At 40.0% G+C, this 18,318-nt stretch overlaps 1 protein-coding gene across 7 annotated transcripts in view; it reads left to right on the top strand.

Moving 5' to 3' along the window:
- Nucleotides 1-15,888, top strand: part of ZEB1 (zinc finger E-box binding homeobox 1) — a 129,107-nt gene extending 113,219 nt beyond the window's left edge. For all 7 annotated transcript variants that reach the window (XM_035545180.1, XM_035545185.2, XM_035545181.1 and 4 more), the window contains 4 exons: nucleotides 2,984-3,089; nucleotides 4,634-6,444; nucleotides 7,993-8,173; nucleotides 13,422-15,888. In XM_035545180.1, coding sequence (XP_035401073.1) covers nucleotides 2,984-3,089; nucleotides 4,634-6,444; nucleotides 7,993-8,173; nucleotides 13,422-13,960 — 2,637 coding nt within the window. In that variant the 3' untranslated portion in view covers nucleotides 13,961-15,888. The remainder of the gene's footprint in view (nucleotides 1-2,983; nucleotides 3,090-4,633; nucleotides 6,445-7,992; nucleotides 8,174-13,421) is intronic.
- The last annotated feature ends 2,430 nt before the right edge of the window (nucleotides 15,889-18,318 follow it).

The raw sequence follows: 18,318 nt of genomic DNA, 5'->3' as shown, positions 1-18,318 counted from the left end.
TTGCTGCTGCTTCAGCTCCGGTGGAGAGCTGAGCACTGATCCTGCACCTTCTCCTCCATCCCTCTCCTCCCTGTCCGCCGCTTTCCTCATACTGCTGTACACTTGCTCTGGCACCAGCTAAGGGTGAGTAGGCAGCAATGGTGGAAGTGTATCACCTGCTTTCACATCTGATCCCCCAAAGAGATGCAGTATGGATAAATGCTTCCTGTGATTTGTTTTTCTTCTCATCTATCTACGAAGCACCCAGAGCTAGTCTGTTAAAATTCCATATTCCCATGGACGCAGCTGACGAATGACCATTCAGAAGACCATTACCAAATTGTCTGTGAAAGGCCACCAATTTACCTGTGATTCCTATTTTCCAAACAACTTTTCAGGATTCCCATTAATGGTTTCATTTCTCTAGTATGAAGAGAATGGACTTCTGTCCAAAGCACAGTAAATATTTGATGTAGAGCTCTGTTCGTGGCTACTTACAGACCTTAAGGACGATGTTTCTTCTTTCAGTCCTAAAAGAAATGCAGAAGATTATGGTCTGAATGCTGAGGTTAACTCTTAATGAACAGAAAACAGCAGTTATGTACAGTGCATTAAACAATATATCACACATCAGAGACACAAAAATACAGATTTAACAGTACTGGAAGAGGTAAAAACATTTGAATCTGAGAAAATGAAGGTGAAAGCATCACAGATGGTACTTCAGAGAAGAGTCATGATTTCTCAGTAAGTTCTAAAGAAGATTCTGCAGTGTACCTCTTGAGGATATCCCAGATTTAAAATAAATAAATGAAGTGTAGGAGGGACAGAGATAAGAGAAAGCTGAATAAAGAATTATAAATATAAGAAGGTAAGGCAACACAGATGGAAATGCTACCTAGCAGAAGGCTCAAAGCGCTGAAAGCAGCTTATGGCTGTAACCAGGAAAACAGAAAGACTCATTACAAATTTGGTAAAAGAAATGTGAGCTTCCATGCCAGGGAAGCAGCACGTTGAATTTTAAAGACTGGAGCAGAAATATTTTTGACAGCTTGAATAAATGCAGTAATATTTAGTATTAGTATGTATGTAGTCCAGCATCTGCAGTAGCTGTTTGCATGCTGAGATCCTTTAACTTGCATAATCTCAAGTCAAACAGCAGTAACTGATTCTCTGCAAGCTTAAGTAAATCCTGACACGGTTCCCCAGACTCGGTGAAGCTGGATCATTAAAGCGCAGTGAGTCAGCCACAATCTTCTAGAGCATCATCTTCAATGTATGTAGTGAAACAAAGCTCAGATGTGTGGACTAGCAAAAGACAGCTGACAAACGGGGGAGCAGGGGTCTAATCAGGGTAAATCGGAGTGGAGACCTCGCTGCGGAGACTTGGAGAAGGCTGAAAGGAGGGCGCACAGACGTGGATCTGAACAGGATCTGCTGAGAGGTGAAAACTGCAGCTTAAACAAATGCTTATCCCGAGAGAAGTGCAGAATTAGAGTACTTGGAAGCAATTTAGATTATCCTTTTTCAATTTGTCTTTGGTTAGTGTCTGTATCATGTAAAGTAGGACAGGGTACAGAACAGGGGGCTTGAACGTTTGGACAGCACACCTCAGAGCAGAGTCCTCAAACTCCCTCAACCAGCAAACTCTCGCAGCTAAACGTTCTCAAGACCATCGCTCATAAATCAGGGCAGGAACGCCACCCTGCCTTCCTATCCATCCCCCCCCTTCTCCAGCAGAGCCCTCGACCCCCAGCAGGCTCTTGGGGAGCAGTCCCAGGGCCGGGCAGGTCCCTGCTCAGCCGGTGGCCACCGCAGCCCAGCCGGGTGGGCAGAGGATCCCCACCGCAGCCTCCCGCAGGGGAAGTGAACGCGCATCAGCTGCTGCGTGCTGGCTGCCCGCGCACAGGCTGTTTCCCCGGCGTACGTGAATAGCTCTGCTAATGAGTTTATGAAAATGCTCGCCAGTTACCGAAGGTTTGCAGCTGCATCCAAATGGTGGTAGGGTATCTCTCTGCAAAGTTAGCTCCGCTTAAAAAGGAGCTGCCGCTGTTATAAAGACACGACTGGTTGGAACAGCAAAAAAACTTCCATTGCTCTATTTTGTGTTGGCAATCAATCAGCTCCACGTTCTAAATCACATGCAATTTTTGTCTTTAAAAATACACATGTAAAAAAAATTAAATCGAGCATATATATTTCACATATACAGTCCATATATTTCCCTGCCTTTCTTTGCTTTTGTTTTTTCTTGTTATAATGAAAAAGCTATATTAAAAGTAATTTGATTAAAATTTAAAAGTACTTGACAATAAATGCTCCCAAAAGGTGAAATATAACAAAAATAATTACAGAGCTTCAATGCAAACAGTGAGGAAGTGTGATGTTGTGTACTTGGGAAATCTCTCGATATTTATTTTAATTTAGTTTTTTGCATTTATTTTGAGAATTAATTGTGACTGAGAGTGCCTTTGTTGTCACTGAGCCATCTTCTCTTGAGCAATCCTGTGGCACCATTACATAAAGGAATCCAAGGCCAACAGTAAGCACTGGAAGCATGTAAATGGAAAAATCAAGTCACCTGATTAAACTTTAAACAGGCTTTTATATGCTTTAATGTTTCTCTGTTCTGTGTGACATATTCTGTGGTTGGTGGGCTTGGGGTTTTTCTTGGTTTTTTGCTTTCACAAATTGAATTAGCATACATCTTGGAACTTCTTACTCATATAGCATGTCAGTACAAGCTTCATCTGAAGTTAGGAGAAGGGGCAAATACTTTTTTTCTTTTTACTGTACCAGATTTATTCAGAAGATACACATGGTTCAGTTTCAACCTGACTTCTAATTTGTTTCTTTTTCATGCATAACACATACCACCTTCAGTCTCTTAAAATTATGATTGATTATTTTCAGTTTTGTATTGCATTTTCTCTGTTAGAATGTGAAAACACGAGTTTTTTTCCAATATGCTGTTCTGTGCAATAATGATAGTTTTTTCTTACAGAGACATGTGACGCAATCCAGCGGTAATCGAAAATTCAAGTGCACTGAATGTGGAAAAGCTTTTAAATATAAACATCATCTAAAGGAGCACCTACGAATCCACAGTGGTAAATAAATCAAGCATTGAATTATGTACTAATGTTACGATTCCTACTTTCTATAACTTTGATGAGATATCAGCCTTGTAAGTCTAAGTTTAAAATACGATGGGTGTTTCTTTTTTCTTCCTCTGAGATTCTGCACCTACTGACTGCAGCCTTCAGCTGTGTGCAGAAAGTAAGTAGGATAACTCAAGAGGATTTACAGTTGCAGCTTGAGCTCTGACACTTAAGGAAAACTTCACTTGTGACAGAAGAAATGGGGGCATCCTTCCAGTCCTTTTCACTGGTCTGGTTTTTCTCAGTGTTTGCAGACCATGCTGCATGTTATGAGCCTTGGTAGAAAATTTTAGTTGATAACAATCAGGATATAACAACTGTGCTTCCTACTGTGGCTGTGATTTTCATCATTCCACAATAGTGATATTAAAATAGCCTTAAGACACAGGTCTGAAATTGCGATACACTGTCACAACAGTTTCAATTTGTAATAAATTAACATGTAGTATTGTATATTAATATTCATTATGTTATATAATAAGTATACTTCGGTCACTCAGAAGAGCTTCTTATTTTCTCTCTTTAACCCAAATGTACCCACTAAGTAAGTCTGAAAACAGGGTGTTAGGACATCTTTTCCCTTCTTATTGGTTGCTCGGCCATGATAATAGCAATTAAGAGCACCTTACTCAGAAGTCTTCCCTCAGCAAACATCAAATTCATTTCATTTCCACAGAGTACTGTCATCTGTGTCTGTGCATGGGAAAGCTTCAGCCAACGCAGTTTTCATTCTGAAGAAAGCCAGCTGTTCTGGCTCTTTCCTTTTCCTCTGTAACACAGATCCCCTGAAAAGTCAACTCTGTGGGTGTAACGATTGCATATTTGTATGCATCTTCCTGACCATTTAACCTGATACTCTGAAGGCAAATGTTTCTTGTAGTTGAAGAACTCTGAAGGCAAACAGACATTGGTCTTATGCATGGTTCTGGTTTCCCTTTACCTAAACTTCGCTTGTTTATATTCAGCCGATGAGCATTACAGGAAAATACAGATATTTTGTATTTGTATTTGCTGCAGAAAAATGCAGCTCCTTATTTAATTATGATTTACATTTATGCCATTTGTATTTTTCTTTGGTTAAACATATTCTGCTTTTTTTCCATTCTGAAGTGTTTAATGCTTCTTCTGACATTAGTAATATTACTGCTGGAATGGAGTCTAATGAAATCTGCAAGTATCGTGTAGACTCATCCATGTGATATGTAGGCAGTTACTGGGAAATACCAGAATGTATCATGATCACGTGGGTGCCATCCTTTGTCTACTATTGGACCACAGTTAAACTTACCAGAGATCCTAGGATCAGAGCTAGAGATGATGTAATTGCTTTTGGTGTTGAATGCACTGTAAAGGATTTTTTACTCTAGGACTCTTTGAAAGCTAATTTTGATGTATTCTTTTCTGTTTACTGTGCTTGATAAAGTTACACTGTAACCTGATGAAACATTGCATGCACCTTTTTTCTTCTCTCTTTTTTTTTTTTTGATCTTCAGGAGAGAAGCCATATGAGTGCCCAAACTGCAAGAAACGTTTTTCCCATTCGGGTTCATACAGCTCACACATAAGCAGTAAGAAGTGCATTGGTTTGATGCCAGTGAATGGTCGAGCTCGGTCAGGGCTCAAGACGTCTCAGTGCTCCTCCCCTTCCCTTTCTGCATCACCCGGTAGCCCAGCAAGACCACAGATACGACAAAAGATAGAAAATAAACCCTTGCAAGAGCAACTTCCTGTTAACCAAATTAAAACTGAACCTGTGGATTATGAATTCAAGCCCATAGTGGTTGCTTCAGGAATTAATTGTTCAACCCCTTTGCAGAATGGGGTTTTTAGTGGTGGTAGCCCATTGCAGGCAACCAGTTCTCCTCAGGGTGTGGTGCAAGCTGTTGTTCTACCAACAGTAGGTCTGGTGTCTCCCATAAGCATCAACTTAAGTGACATTCAAAATGTACTTAAAGTGGCAGTGGATGGTAATGTAATAAGGCAAGTATTGGAAAACAATCATGCTAGTCTTGCATCCAAAGAACAAGAAACAATCAGCAATGCATCTATACAACAAGCTGGCCATTCCCTCATTTCAGCTATCAGTCTTCCTTTGGTTGACCAAGATGGGACAACCAAAATTATCATTAACTACAGCTTGGAGCAGCCAAGTCAACTTCAGGTTGTTCCACAAAATCTAAAAAAAGAACACTCTGTTCCTGCAAACAGTTGCAAAAATGAAAAATTACCAGAAGATCTTACGGTGAAGTCTGAGAAAGATAAGAACTTTGAAGGAGAGACCAATGATAGCACTTGTCTTCTTTGTGATGACTGTCCAGGAGATCTTAATGCACTTCAAGAATTAAAGCACTATGAAACGAAAAATCCTCCTCAGCTTCCTCAGTCCAGTGAAACAGAAGCTGAGAAGTCTGACTCCCCTGTCCCATCAGAAACTGGGGAGAACAACTTGTCTCCTGGTCAGCCACCTTTAAAGAACCTTTTATCGCTCCTAAAAGCATATTATGCATTAAATGCACAACCAAGCGCAGAAGAGCTTTCAAAAATAGCCGATTCAGTAAACCTACCACTGGATGTGGTAAAAAAGTGGTTTGAAAAAATGCAAGCTGGACAAATTTCTGTGCAGTCTTCTGGACCATCTTCTCCCGAACAAGCTAAAGTAAGCAGTCCCACAGATAACGATGATCAAACAGCAACTACAAATGTGAGTGAACCCCAGAACAGCACAAGTAATTCAGAAAATCCAGTCAATACAACAAAATCTCAGACTTTATCAGGGGGATCAACTCTGAATGGTTCACGCAGTAGCACGCCATCCCCATCGCCACTAAACCTTTCTTCATCACGAAATTCACAGGGTTATACGTACACGGCAGAGGGTGTACAAGAAGAGCCACAAATTGAACCTCTTGACCTTTCGCTACCAAAGCAACATGGAGAACTGTTGGAAAGATCTACCATAACTAGTGTTTACCAGAACAGTGTTTATTCTGTCCAAGAAGAACCTTTGAACTTAACTTGTGCAAAAAAAGAACCACAAAAGGACAACAGTATTACAGACTCTGATCCTATTGTAAATGTAATCCCACCAAGTGCCAATCCCATAAATATTGCTATACCTACAGTCACTGCCCAGTTACCTACAATTGTTGCCATTGCTGACCAGAACAGTGTTCCATGCTTGAGAGCTCTCGCTGCCAATAAGCAAACCATTTTGATTCCCCAGGTGGCTTATACGTACTCTACTACAGTTAGTCCTGCAGTTCAGGAAACACCACCAAAACAGACCCAAGCCAATGGAAGTCAGGTACTGCAGTCTGTGTGTTCCTGTGCACTGTGTATGATGTGTTCACTCTGTATCCATACTAAACTAATAGAAAATTGTTAAATTAAATAAAATGTAAACACAAACTGTCCCGTTTATTCGGTTTGACTATTAACAGGTAATAGGTGTCACTATTAACACCTTTGCAAAGCTAGTCAGCTCAGTCAGCTGGAGTCTAGACTGACAGCTGCAGTCTAGTTCTGTGCATGGACAAGTCAATTATTCACTAAATTGTGCTGTTCAGAAGTGTCTTCTTGAACATTAGTGCTCAGTATTTTAAAGACAGTTTAGTTCTCCTGATCAAAAACCGAAGTAAAGCCATGGCTTAGATTCCTTATCTCCTCTTTCCCCACATCCAGAAAATAAACCATTTGTAAGTTCTTACTATCCTTTTCACTCTGCTGTGCTTTCTTAGCTTGCAGAGTAACTGAATTCATACTACACAATAACGGCACTTTAAACAAAATTCGGAAGCATTTTCAATTGGAAGTAGGGTAGGTATTATCTTTGTCATGCACCACTCCCGTACCCTGATCGGTTCCTCCCTGGGTACCTCTAGATGTGATCTAACCAGGGTCAGTCGGGCTGAGAGATACCAATGTATATGGAGGTAGGGACAGAGCAGAACTGAACTGACTTACATAAAGACTTAGCATTTCTAATTAAATCTTAGAAATAGGCTGTTCAGAATTTTATGCAGGCTTCTGTATAGCCAGAGACTGGAGAGCCATGAAGATTGACAGGGCTGCTTACATGTTAGAGTTTAGGAGACAGACAAAATATGAGGTAACTAATACATACATTTTAATATTCAGATTTGATAATATATGACAAAATTAATTATGTGTGTTGTGATACTATCAGTAGAAAATACTACGCTACTTACAGGTGAGCTTTAACACCTGAAATGCTTAGAAACAGGCTACAGTTACAATATATGGACAACTTTTTGTTAATGAAACATTTGAAATCCGCCATATCTTGTTTTAACTAGGATTTTTGGTAGATTTATGAGGAAAAGGGTGGTCAGTTATGTAAATTCAAATGATAAATAGCTTTTTGTGATAACTTCGCCAAAAAATCTTCCGTAAAACCTGTGAAGTAGCAAAATGTGGGGGACAAACGCTCATTCAAAAATGGAGTTAGGTATCTAATAGGCTCTTATACCTTCCAAACACTTCTTAAGGTATTTTACAGCTCTATAATCCTTTCCTTCCTAACATTGCACGTATTTTAGGGGCCTTAAAATGTGATGAGCCAGTGTAGCTGAGACCTGGCTAACAGTCAGGTTTGGATATGATTTCAGTCAGTCGCCCTGAGAATTCTGCATCTGGATGATGGCAAGGACTGCAGAGCAGATAGGTGCAGTGAAAGATTTTTTTTGACAGTTTAAGTCTAAACAATTTTGTTTGGCCACTTACTGAATGGAATGAAAATAACTGCGTAGCTTCAGCTTACATTTTATAAATTGTGTGCTGCATCAGTGCATTTTTTTATTGAACTCAACCTTTTTTTGTAATTTTTCTTAAGGATGAAAGGCAAGACACTAGCTCAGAAGGAGTATCGAATGTAGAAGATCAAAATGATTCTGATTCAACACCCCCAAAGAAAAAGATGAGAAAGACAGAAAATGGGATGTATGCATGTGATTTATGTGACAAAATATTCCAGAAGAGCAGTTCATTATTGAGACATAAGTATGAACACACAGGTACGTACTAGGAAATGGAGTTTCAGATCATTATTTTATTGTTCATGGGTAACTGATAAGCTCAACTGGAATTCAGTTCACAGAAAATGTTGTAAGAGAAGTATAATAGTCCTTATTACCATCTGTGCCCAGACTTCTTTAAAAACCCATGTTTTGTATATTTGTTTGACACAATTGTAGTTCTTTGTTTCTTAAATTTGTAAGATCTAAACCCTGAATAGAAAAATGGGGATTTTTTTCCATCTGGCTCATGGACAATCATCTGCACACCACAATCTGTAATCGAGGATTTATTATGTCTAATTTACTTTGTCTGGTTTTAAATTAAGAAAGAATATATATATACATATATTATTTACTTATTTATTAAAAAAGGACCATATATATGTATGATACTTCACATGAAAGCCAGGCTACAAAGGATTCTCAAAGTGAGCCAAATTTGTAGTTATCTGAAGTTAATAGACATTCATGATATGTAGAATCTAACCCCAAAGGAAAACCCTTGTGGCTTTCATTTTTATTTCCAATTTTTCATAATTGTTCCTTTTAGCTCCACTTCTGCTATCCTTAGTCTTTTTTTTAAGTATTGCTCTCTTATTTCAGTGATGTCTTCAAAAATCTCTTTTCTTACTGGTTAAGTGCCTACATTGTCTTTCTGCATATTAAGTTTTTAGTTCATCGTACTTAAATACAGAATTAAAAAGATAAAATGCTCCCCTTTGTCTTTAACATTTGATCAAGTTTCCCAAGTTGTGCTTGTTAAGATATCTTCTGTTTTCATACCTTCCCTGCTCTGAGACTCTTAACTTCTCCCTTTCATAACACAATTTTGCTTTCTGTTCTGCTTTTAAATTAAATGTTGTGTTCAGAAATGCTGCTTGTTTGACATAATTTGACAGGGAGCGCGACCAGAAAACTGCTGTCTCATTGTCTGTATTTTTTTATGTCTGGGTGAAGGCTGTGCAAAGTTGTTTTGCCTAACAACTTTGAGTGTTGAAATCAAAATAACATAACTAGGTCCGTGCTGCCTTTAAAAAAGTCTCTAAAAACAGCAGCAGAAAGGCAAGTAGTAGAGAGGCAAGTAGAAAGCAGGAAAAAAGAGCAGAAAGAGAACTCAGTCAAAGAAAGCATTTTTTTTTTTTCCAGTTGATATACTGGAAGCAAGTTTTGTATGTAAGACACCCATCTGTGCCAGAGAATATTTTAGAATGGTTTTCCTTTTGCCTATGACATGCTACAAGGACTTGTACACAAAAGCTAACATAAAAGCTTAGTTGATTTAAAATTTCCATCAATGTAGAAGTGTTAAAATGGTTTTGAGTTTGAATGACATTTATTGCAAGAAAAATTCCTCATTTTCTAATTTATTTATAATCATTTTTGTTCTCAAAATTGTATCTGAGAATCCCTTTATCTTTTTATGTTAGTTATCATAGAATCATAGAATATCCTGAGTTGGAAGGGACCCATAAGGATCATCTAGTCCAACTCCTGGCACCACACAGGTCTACCCAAAAATTCAGACCATATGACTAAGTGCACAGTCCAAACGCTTCTTGAACTCCAACAGGCTTGGTGCTGTGACTGCTTCCCTGGGGAGCCTGTTCCAGTGTGCAACAACCCTCTCAGTGAAGAACCTCTTCCTGATGTCTAGCCTAAACCTCCCCTGCCTCAGCCTGACACCGTTCCCGCGGGTCCTGTCACTGGTGACTAAAGAGAATAGATCGGCGCCTGCCCCTCCACTCCCCCTCGTGAGGAAGCTGTAGACCATGATGAGGTCTCCCCTCAGCCTCCTCTTTTCCAGGCTGAACAGGCCAAGTGACCTCAGCCGCTCCTCATACGTCTTCCCCTCTAGGCCCTTCACCATCTTTGTAGACCTTCTCTGGACACTCTCCAACAGTTTAATGTCCTTTTTGTACTGTGGTGCCCAGAACTGCACACAGTACTCGAGGTGAGGCCGCACCAGTGCAGAGCAGAGCGGGACAATCACTTTCCTCGACCGACTAGCAATGCCGTGCTTGATGCATCCCAGGATACGGTTGGCCCTCCTGGCTGCCAGGGCACACTGCTGGCTCATGTTCAGCTTGCTGTCAACCACAACCCCCAGATCCCTCTCTGCGGGGCTGCTCTCCAGCGTCTCGTCGCCCAGTCTGTACGTATAGCCAGGGTTGTCCCGTCCCAGGTGCAGGACCCAGCAAGGTCTTTCCACCCTCAACAAAGTCCACAGCTTCTCCAAGTTTAGTGTCATCGGCAAATTTGCTCAAAACACCTTCTAGTCCTACATCCAAATCGTTTATAAAAACGTTGAAGAGGACTGGCCCTAAAATAGAGCCTTGGGGGAACCCCACTGGTGACCGTCCGCCAGCCTGATGTGGCCCCCTTTGAGCCCTGCCCATCAGCCAATTGCTCACCCATCGTATGATGTTTTTGTTTAGCTGTATGCTGGACATTTTGTCCAGTAGGATCCTATGGGAAACCATGTCAAAAGCTTTACTGAAATCCAAAAGATCACATCAGCTGTTTTCCCTTGATCAACTAGATGGGTGATCTTATCATAAAAGGAAATCAAAATTGTTAAACAGGACCTACCCCCATGTTGGCTGGGACCAATGACTGCCTTGTCCCCCAGGTGCACTTCAATAACTTCAAGGATAATCTCCATAATTTTACCAGGCACTGATGTGAGACTGACAGGGCTGTAATTGCCAGGGTCTTCTTGCTTGCCCTTCTTGAAAATTGGTACAACATTTGCCAGCTTCCAGTCTACCAGGACCTCTCCAGATTCCCAAGACCATTGAAAAATAATTGAGAGAGGTCCCGTGATGTTGTCAGCCAGCTCTCTAAGCACTCTGGGATTAATCCCATACGGACCCATGGACTTGTATGGATCCAGGTGGAGCAGCAAATCCCACACACGTTCAGGGTCGGTTGGGAGTTTATCATTCCCACCGTCACGGTCCTCCGGCTCAGGGCACCCTGGGCCCCGAAGCCCATCATCAGCATTGAAGACGGAGGCAAAGAAGGCATTAAACATCTCTGCTTTGCTTATGTCCTTGTCTGTGAGGTGACCTTCCCCATCAAGTAGTGGACCTATGTTTTCTTTGGTCCTCCTTTTTCTGTTCACATATCTAAAAAAAAACTTTTTATTGTCTCCCACAGACATGACCAGCTTCAACTCTAGTTGGGCTTTGGCCATACGAATTTTCTCCCTACAAACGCGAACAGTGTCCCTGTATTCCTTCCATGTTGCCTGACCCTGCTTCTAGCAGCCGTACATTTTCTTTTTCTGCCTAAGCTCCAGAAGAAGATCCCTGGTCAGCCAGGCTGGCCTTCTGCCATGCGTGCTTGACTTCCGATACTTTGGAATTGCCTGATTCTGTGCTTTTAGGAGGCAGTGCTTAAAGACTGACCGGCACTGATGGACGCCAGTGCCTTCAAAAGCAGTTTCCCAGGGGACCTTGCTGACTAGTTCCCTGAGCAGCCTGAAGTCTGCTTTCCCCATATCCAGGGCTGAAGTTTTGGTGGCAGTTTTTCTTCTGTCGCCATAAATTCTAAACTCAACCACTTCATGGTCACTGTGACCAAGATGGCTGCCAATTGCCACGTCCACCACAAGACCCTCTCTGTTCTCCAGCAACAGATCTAGGAGGGCACCTTTCCTAGCTGGCTCCCTTAGCACCTGCACCAAGAAGTTATCATCTAGGTGCTTTAGGAACCTCCTGGACTTGCTCATGTCAGCCGTGTGGTAATCCCAGTTGCCGTCTGGCAAGTTGAAGTCCCCCATAAGGACAAGGGGAGTTGATCTCGAGGCATCTCTTAGTTCCGCAAAGAATAATTCATCGGCGTTGTCGTCCTGGCCAGGTGGTCTGTAATAGACTCCCACAACGACATCCCCTTTATTTGTTCATCCCTTAGTCCTTACCCAGAGGCTCTCAACTTTGCCATCGCCAACTTGAAGTTCCACACAGTCCAGCCCCTGCTTCACATACATCGCTACCCCCCCCACCTTGCCTACCCTGCCTGTCCCTCCTGAAGAGCCTGTAACCATCTATTGCAACACACCAGCCACAGGACTCATCCCACCAGGTTTCGCTTATGCCGATGATGTCGTAGCTGTGGGACTGGGCCAAGGCTTCTAGCTCATCCATTTTATTCCTCATACTGCATGCGTTTGTGTAGAAGCACTTCAAATGCGCCTCCCTACACGCAGCACCTTGTGGAGCCAACTGAAGGACCTCACTAGCATGCAGTCCCTCTGATTCTAGCGCTCCATCCCTTACCTTATCACCGGCGGGCCTGGTTTTATCCCTTTCCCTCTTCAACTCTAGTTTAAAGCCCTATCTGTCAGCCCCACTAACTCCTGAGCAAAAATCCTTTTCCCGCTCTGAGAGAGGCACATCCCATCTGGTGCCAGCAGGCCCGGTGTCGCGTAGACCTTCCCATGATCAACAAACCCAAAGTTCTGCCAGTTGCGCCAGTCCCGAAGCCACGTATTAATATGACGAGTCTGCTCGTCAGCATTGATCCCCCGTATCGGAAGGACAGAAGCAAACACAACCTGTGCCCCTGAACCTTTAACTAGTCGCCCCAAAGCCCTGAAGTCCCTCTCGGACTTCTTGCTACTTCATCATTACCAGCCTGAAAAACCAGTAGCAGGTAGTAGTCGGTGGGCCATACCAGGCACGTGACTTTCCTAGCAATGTCTCTCACCCGAGCCCCAGGGAGGCAACAGACTTCCCTGTGGGTTGGGTCCAGATGGCATATTGGGCCCTCTGTCCCTTTCAGAAGGGAGTCCCCCATGACGATAACCCTTCTTTCTTTCTTGACAGAAGATGTAGCGATGCCGGGGGTAGGTTGCCTTGCCTTAGGCACCCTCTCCATCTGGGATGGGCTTTCGTGTACATCGTTATTTTGACTGTTATGTTCTAGAGCTTCATACCTGTTATATAAGGGTAGATGGGAAGGTGAGGTGGTGGGCAGGGACAGGGCTCGCCTACCACCCCGAACAGGAACCTGCTTCCGTTCCCCCCCCCCTTGGCCTAGGTCCAACATACCCTTATACTCATATCCTTTGGTCTCATATAAGAAACCCAGGCTGATAATACTAGGAGCAGAATGTCTTGTTAAATAAAGTTATTAATTGTTGGTAATACATACACCAACAGCATTTTATAATGAATGCATCAGTACAATTTTTTTAAATGTTAAATACAAAATGTCCAGTTGTTTGTGCTTTATTTTCTAGGTAAAAGACCTCATGAGTGTGGAATCTGTAAAAAAGCATTCAAACACAAACACCATTTGATTGAACACATGCGACTGCATTCTGGGGAAAAACCCTACCAATGTGACAAATGTGGAAAGCGTTTTTCACACTCGGGGTCTTACTCTCAACACATGAATCATCGCTACTCCTATTGCAAACGAGAGGCAGAAGAGCGTGATAGCACAGAGCAGGAAGAGACGGGACAGGAGGTCCTAAATATTGAGCATGTTGGTGCCAGGGCATCTCCGTCGCAGATCGACTCGGATGAGAGAGAGAGTCTAACCAGGGAAGAAGAGGAAGACAGTGAAAAAGAGGAAGAGGAGGAGGAAGAAAAAGAGATAGAAGGACTTCAGGAAGAAAAAGAATGTAGAAAACTACAAGAAGTAGAGGATGAAGAAGAAGAAGGGAAAACTGAAGGTAACAAGAATGATGAAGTTGTAAATCAAGCAAGCAATGCAGAAACAGAAGTTATACAGAATAATGGGCAGGTGTCAGAAGAAAAAACAAATAAAGCTTAAATGATAGTTTTTTCTATAAGGAAAAAAAATTGGTAATGAAGTTCATTCTATATTATACATGCTTTTCATGGAAACGCAGTAGCCTGCATACTGTGATTTCTGTTCACTACTGTGTAAAAAAATATATATTTAAAAAAAGAAAAGAAAAAAAAAAAAAAGAAATCCAGGTGTGCCTGAACCTCAAACTTAGTAATTTTTCACACAGTTTTCAAAGTTAGGAACAAGTTTGTAACATGAAGCAGATTAGAAAAATACAGTGACTCTGGAAGCAAAGATTTAACAGGTTGTAGGAAACCTGATTTATTAGACAAGCATCTGGCATTGTTTGTTTTATCAGTATTAATTTTCATTCTTGAGTTGATTAATTTTTAAGCTGTACAATTGGGAGAGATTTTTATGATTTTTTTTTTTTATGGCAAAACATTTCCTAAATCCGCTTCAGTATTTTATTATGTTTTTAAAATGTGAGAACTTCTGCACTACAGAATTCCCTTTTGCAGAAACCTATAATGCAGTTGCAAACAGTGCTTGGCTACCTTTGTAAATTCAACCTAGAAGGTAGCGGTTTATAACATTAGATGTTGTAGTAGAGCATATTATCATTTAAAGTGTATTGTTAGCCTTAAGAAAGCAGATGATAGAAGAACTGAAGTTTCTTACTCATGTGGTTAAAAATGTAGTTGAAAAGATTGTCGTTGAGTTCTGATTGCAGGGACTAACAGTGTTAATACTGGTAAGGACAGCGAAGTCGTCAAAATCCGTGTTTGTAATTGTGTTTTGAGTATGTAGTAACAATATGAAGGATATGATATGAAGCTTTGTATCTCCTTTGGCCTTATGCAAGACCTGTGTGCTGTAAGTGCCATTTATCAGTATTACGAAGGCTCTAACCAGCCTTTATCCAATGTGTGGCCTACAATAACTAGCATTTGTTGATTTGTATCAAACTTCTAATCTAATCATGGGGAAAAAACACTTAACCATCAGAGAAGTAAGAACACTGGTATATTTCATTATTTAATTATTTGGTGGTATTTTGGGTTAATACCTGACTTGCAGAATTTCTCTACAATAATTACAAGGGAAATTTTCTAATCTGCTTTATTGCTTTATTGGTTTACTTTAATTTCAGACACATACATGACATGTTATCTGGCTCATAAGTATTTTCAAATGTTAGTTATTATGGACCCCATTTATTAACAATGTTAGCTGATTTTTACCTATCAGTATTATTTTATTTCTTTTAGTTTATAGATCTGTGCAACATTTTGTACTGTATGTCTTCAAACCTGGCAGTATTAATACCCTTCTTACTGACATATGTACCTTTTTAGTTTTAGAAAACTTTTATATTTATGTGTCTTATTTTTATATTTCTTTATTTATTACACAGTGTAGTGTATAATACTGTAGTTTGTATTAATACAATAATATATTTTAGTATGAAAATTTGGAAAGTTGATAAGATTTAAAGTAGAGATGCAATCGGTTCTCTTGCATTGAGATTTGATTTAACAGTGTTATGTTAACATTTATACTTGCCTTGGACTGTAGAACAGATGAATTAAAATGGGAATGTATTAATTTTACAATTGCAATCAATTCATTTTACCTTTACCCAGTTTTTAATATAAAGCTCTTAAATTTTGAAATTCACTGTGTGACTAATAGCATGATGCTCTGCAGTTTTATTAAGAGATTAGCCTAACCATGAAACTCTCATTTCCTTAGTAAGCCAAATTAGAATAATCTTATAAACAGTGTTGGGAACAACGTTTAACATTTTTGTGCCAATTTGTTCCTGTATTCATGTATGTATGTTACGAATCTGAAACTTCATTTTTAAGTTCCTTGTTACATCCTGGTCATTTTCTAGTTTTTTACCAGACTCCCCATCTCACAATAAAATGCGTCAACAAGTCTGACTTACTGTCATTATTCTGGTAATTTAAAATAATTGTTTTAAATTATTTCTGCGACGTTACTCAGACATGATTCTTGTTTCAGTACAGATATTGGTTTCAACTGGATGTAAGGAGCATATAAGTGAAAGAAATGTTTGACCGTGTACACGTAAAGGGATCGCTACATTACTTTGTTGATTCTTCAAATGTTAGTGGAACAACCAAGTTTTCAAAACAAATCACGTTTTTGTGATTTTTTCCTCCTTGATCTATATAATATACATTTTAAGGCTCTATTTAAATACGACTGCTTTTAAAGAATGTGAGCCTATGACTGTTTTCTTGATTTAGCAATAAGCCAGTGAAAAAGTTGATGTATGTTTTGCTGTTGAGTTTTTAAAGATACAGCACCAACATTACAGATGTAGGTAACTTCAGTAATGTAAGTATGAATTGTAGTAATGAAGTATGAATTGAAGTAATGAAGTATATTAATGTAAGTATGAAGGTTTGAAAGTTGTATTACATATTCATTGTTGCAATATTTTGCAGTTTAAGCAAAGTTTAGAGTGTTATTTAAACAAATTTCTGCTCTTTAATGATCCCTAAATAGGGATTTCAGTTGTTAATTTTTTTTACACAAACATCATATACATTAACTTATATTCACATATCTAAGCTTTGAATAATTTTCAATCTTGTTACCTCAGTACTGATATATATAAAAGGTTTATCCAATATATTAAACGTGGGTTTTTTTTTGTATTTTTCTGTACAGTATATGAAATATTGCACTTTCTCCTAACTCAGTAGTGTATCATTGAGGTAAATGTAAGAAAGCTGTTTGGAAAACAATTGCCATTTGTATTGTATCAATAATGTTGCCTTGTAATTATTATTAAAACAGAAAATGATTGGGTAGTTCAGGATTTCTTACAGGTGAAACTGGCTTAGCTGTAGGTAAAGAAATGTACTTTTTTAAACCTATATTAAGATGGAGATTTTCAGTTATTTCATAATTCAGGAACATCTTACTTGTCTGTAGCAATAAATCCGGTGAGACGTTTGTTGAAAGTGGGGTGGAAAGAATATTTGTGCTGCCATTAGTGGTAGAACAAAGAATTTGAATAAATTCCAGGTTGCTCACGGAAGTGAAAGCTACGTGTGAAAGGCCAGTAACTTCGGTTTCAAGAACCTTAAATAAAGCAAGAGAAAACTGTGCTTGGACAGAGAACAAAGTCCAAGCAGTTTTGATTCAGGAAACGTCATCGCTTTGGAGGAGAAAATTTATATTCATTACTTAGGCTGTGAACCCATTATTAACATTTTTATCTTCAAAATGGATTGGTGTATTGAATTTCACATCTGTTATGCTGAGAGATGCCTCTGATGTTTGTAACCTTGTAACTTCATTCATTATCCATTTGGAAAACAAAAACTGTGATGCATCTTCATTTAGCAGAATAAACTCAGCGGGAACATAGAGGTGCGTAGGAGACCTGGATTTTATTCCTAGCTCCGTCGGTGAGATGCCTGCAGTGCAGATAGCTGGGTAAGGCAGAGGCAGCCCAGGGAGTGGTGAAGGAGTCCGCCAAGGCACCAGACGCAGTCTAGCTGCAGGCACATGGACTTGTGTAAGTTAATGGCAAATCAGTTTCAAGGAGAGTAAGTTTCACACACGAGAAAACATGAAAGCAAAAGCCTTTGTTTTCTGTCCTTTAAATATAAAGAGTGGAGGGGAGAAGTGAAATCTGAATCTTGTTTTAATAAAAATTCATTGTCCTAGGACCTCTTCTTTGGTCAGAAGACAAAAAGTACATCAGTTGTTCTGTGTGCCCAGATTGTTATCTGTGCCTGCTTCTTCGTCGTACTCACCACGTGTGGCTCATCTCAGTTAACACAAGCAGGAGACAGAGGACAGTCACCAGTTTGGGGAGACAAAAAAGGGGTCCTTTGGATGCAGTACAGGACATAGCACTGACCTGAGACTGATGTTCTGGGTTTGGTTCTGCTGCTGACCCATTTAAATACTCCAGAATATAATTAATTGCTATGATTCAGAAACACAGGTAGAGTTGCAGAATTGTTAAAATAGTATGTCTTCTATGTCTTCTAGTAACTTGAGAACAGAAAAATATTGTAGAATAACTATAGGAAGAAAGCTAGAGAAGTGTTTATTAGGTTTCATGCCCTAGGATGGGGAATGCCCTGAGATCCTCAGAAAGCAGAAGAAAAAAATAAAAAGGCACTTAAGGCTACAGAGAAAAGTGGAAGGTATGTGCAAAAGAAGTAACTGCTTTCTTTTTTTTTTTTTTTTAGTAGCATTCAAATGGCATCCCAGTGGTGGCATTCACTCAGACCCTCCACAGACACATCTCTGTCTGCTTGTGGGTTATCTGGAGTAAATTATCCATATGTGTAATTAGTAATATAGCAATGCTAAGCAATGTT

This window comes from Cygnus atratus, chromosome 2, assembly GCF_013377495.2.
Source record: "Cygnus atratus isolate AKBS03 ecotype Queensland, Australia chromosome 2, CAtr_DNAZoo_HiC_assembly, whole genome shotgun sequence".
Lineage (NCBI taxonomy): Eukaryota > Metazoa > Chordata > Aves > Anseriformes > Anatidae > Cygnus > Cygnus atratus.
The sequence above is the reverse complement of the archived record's forward strand: the minus strand, read 5'-3'. Positions and strand labels throughout refer to the sequence as shown.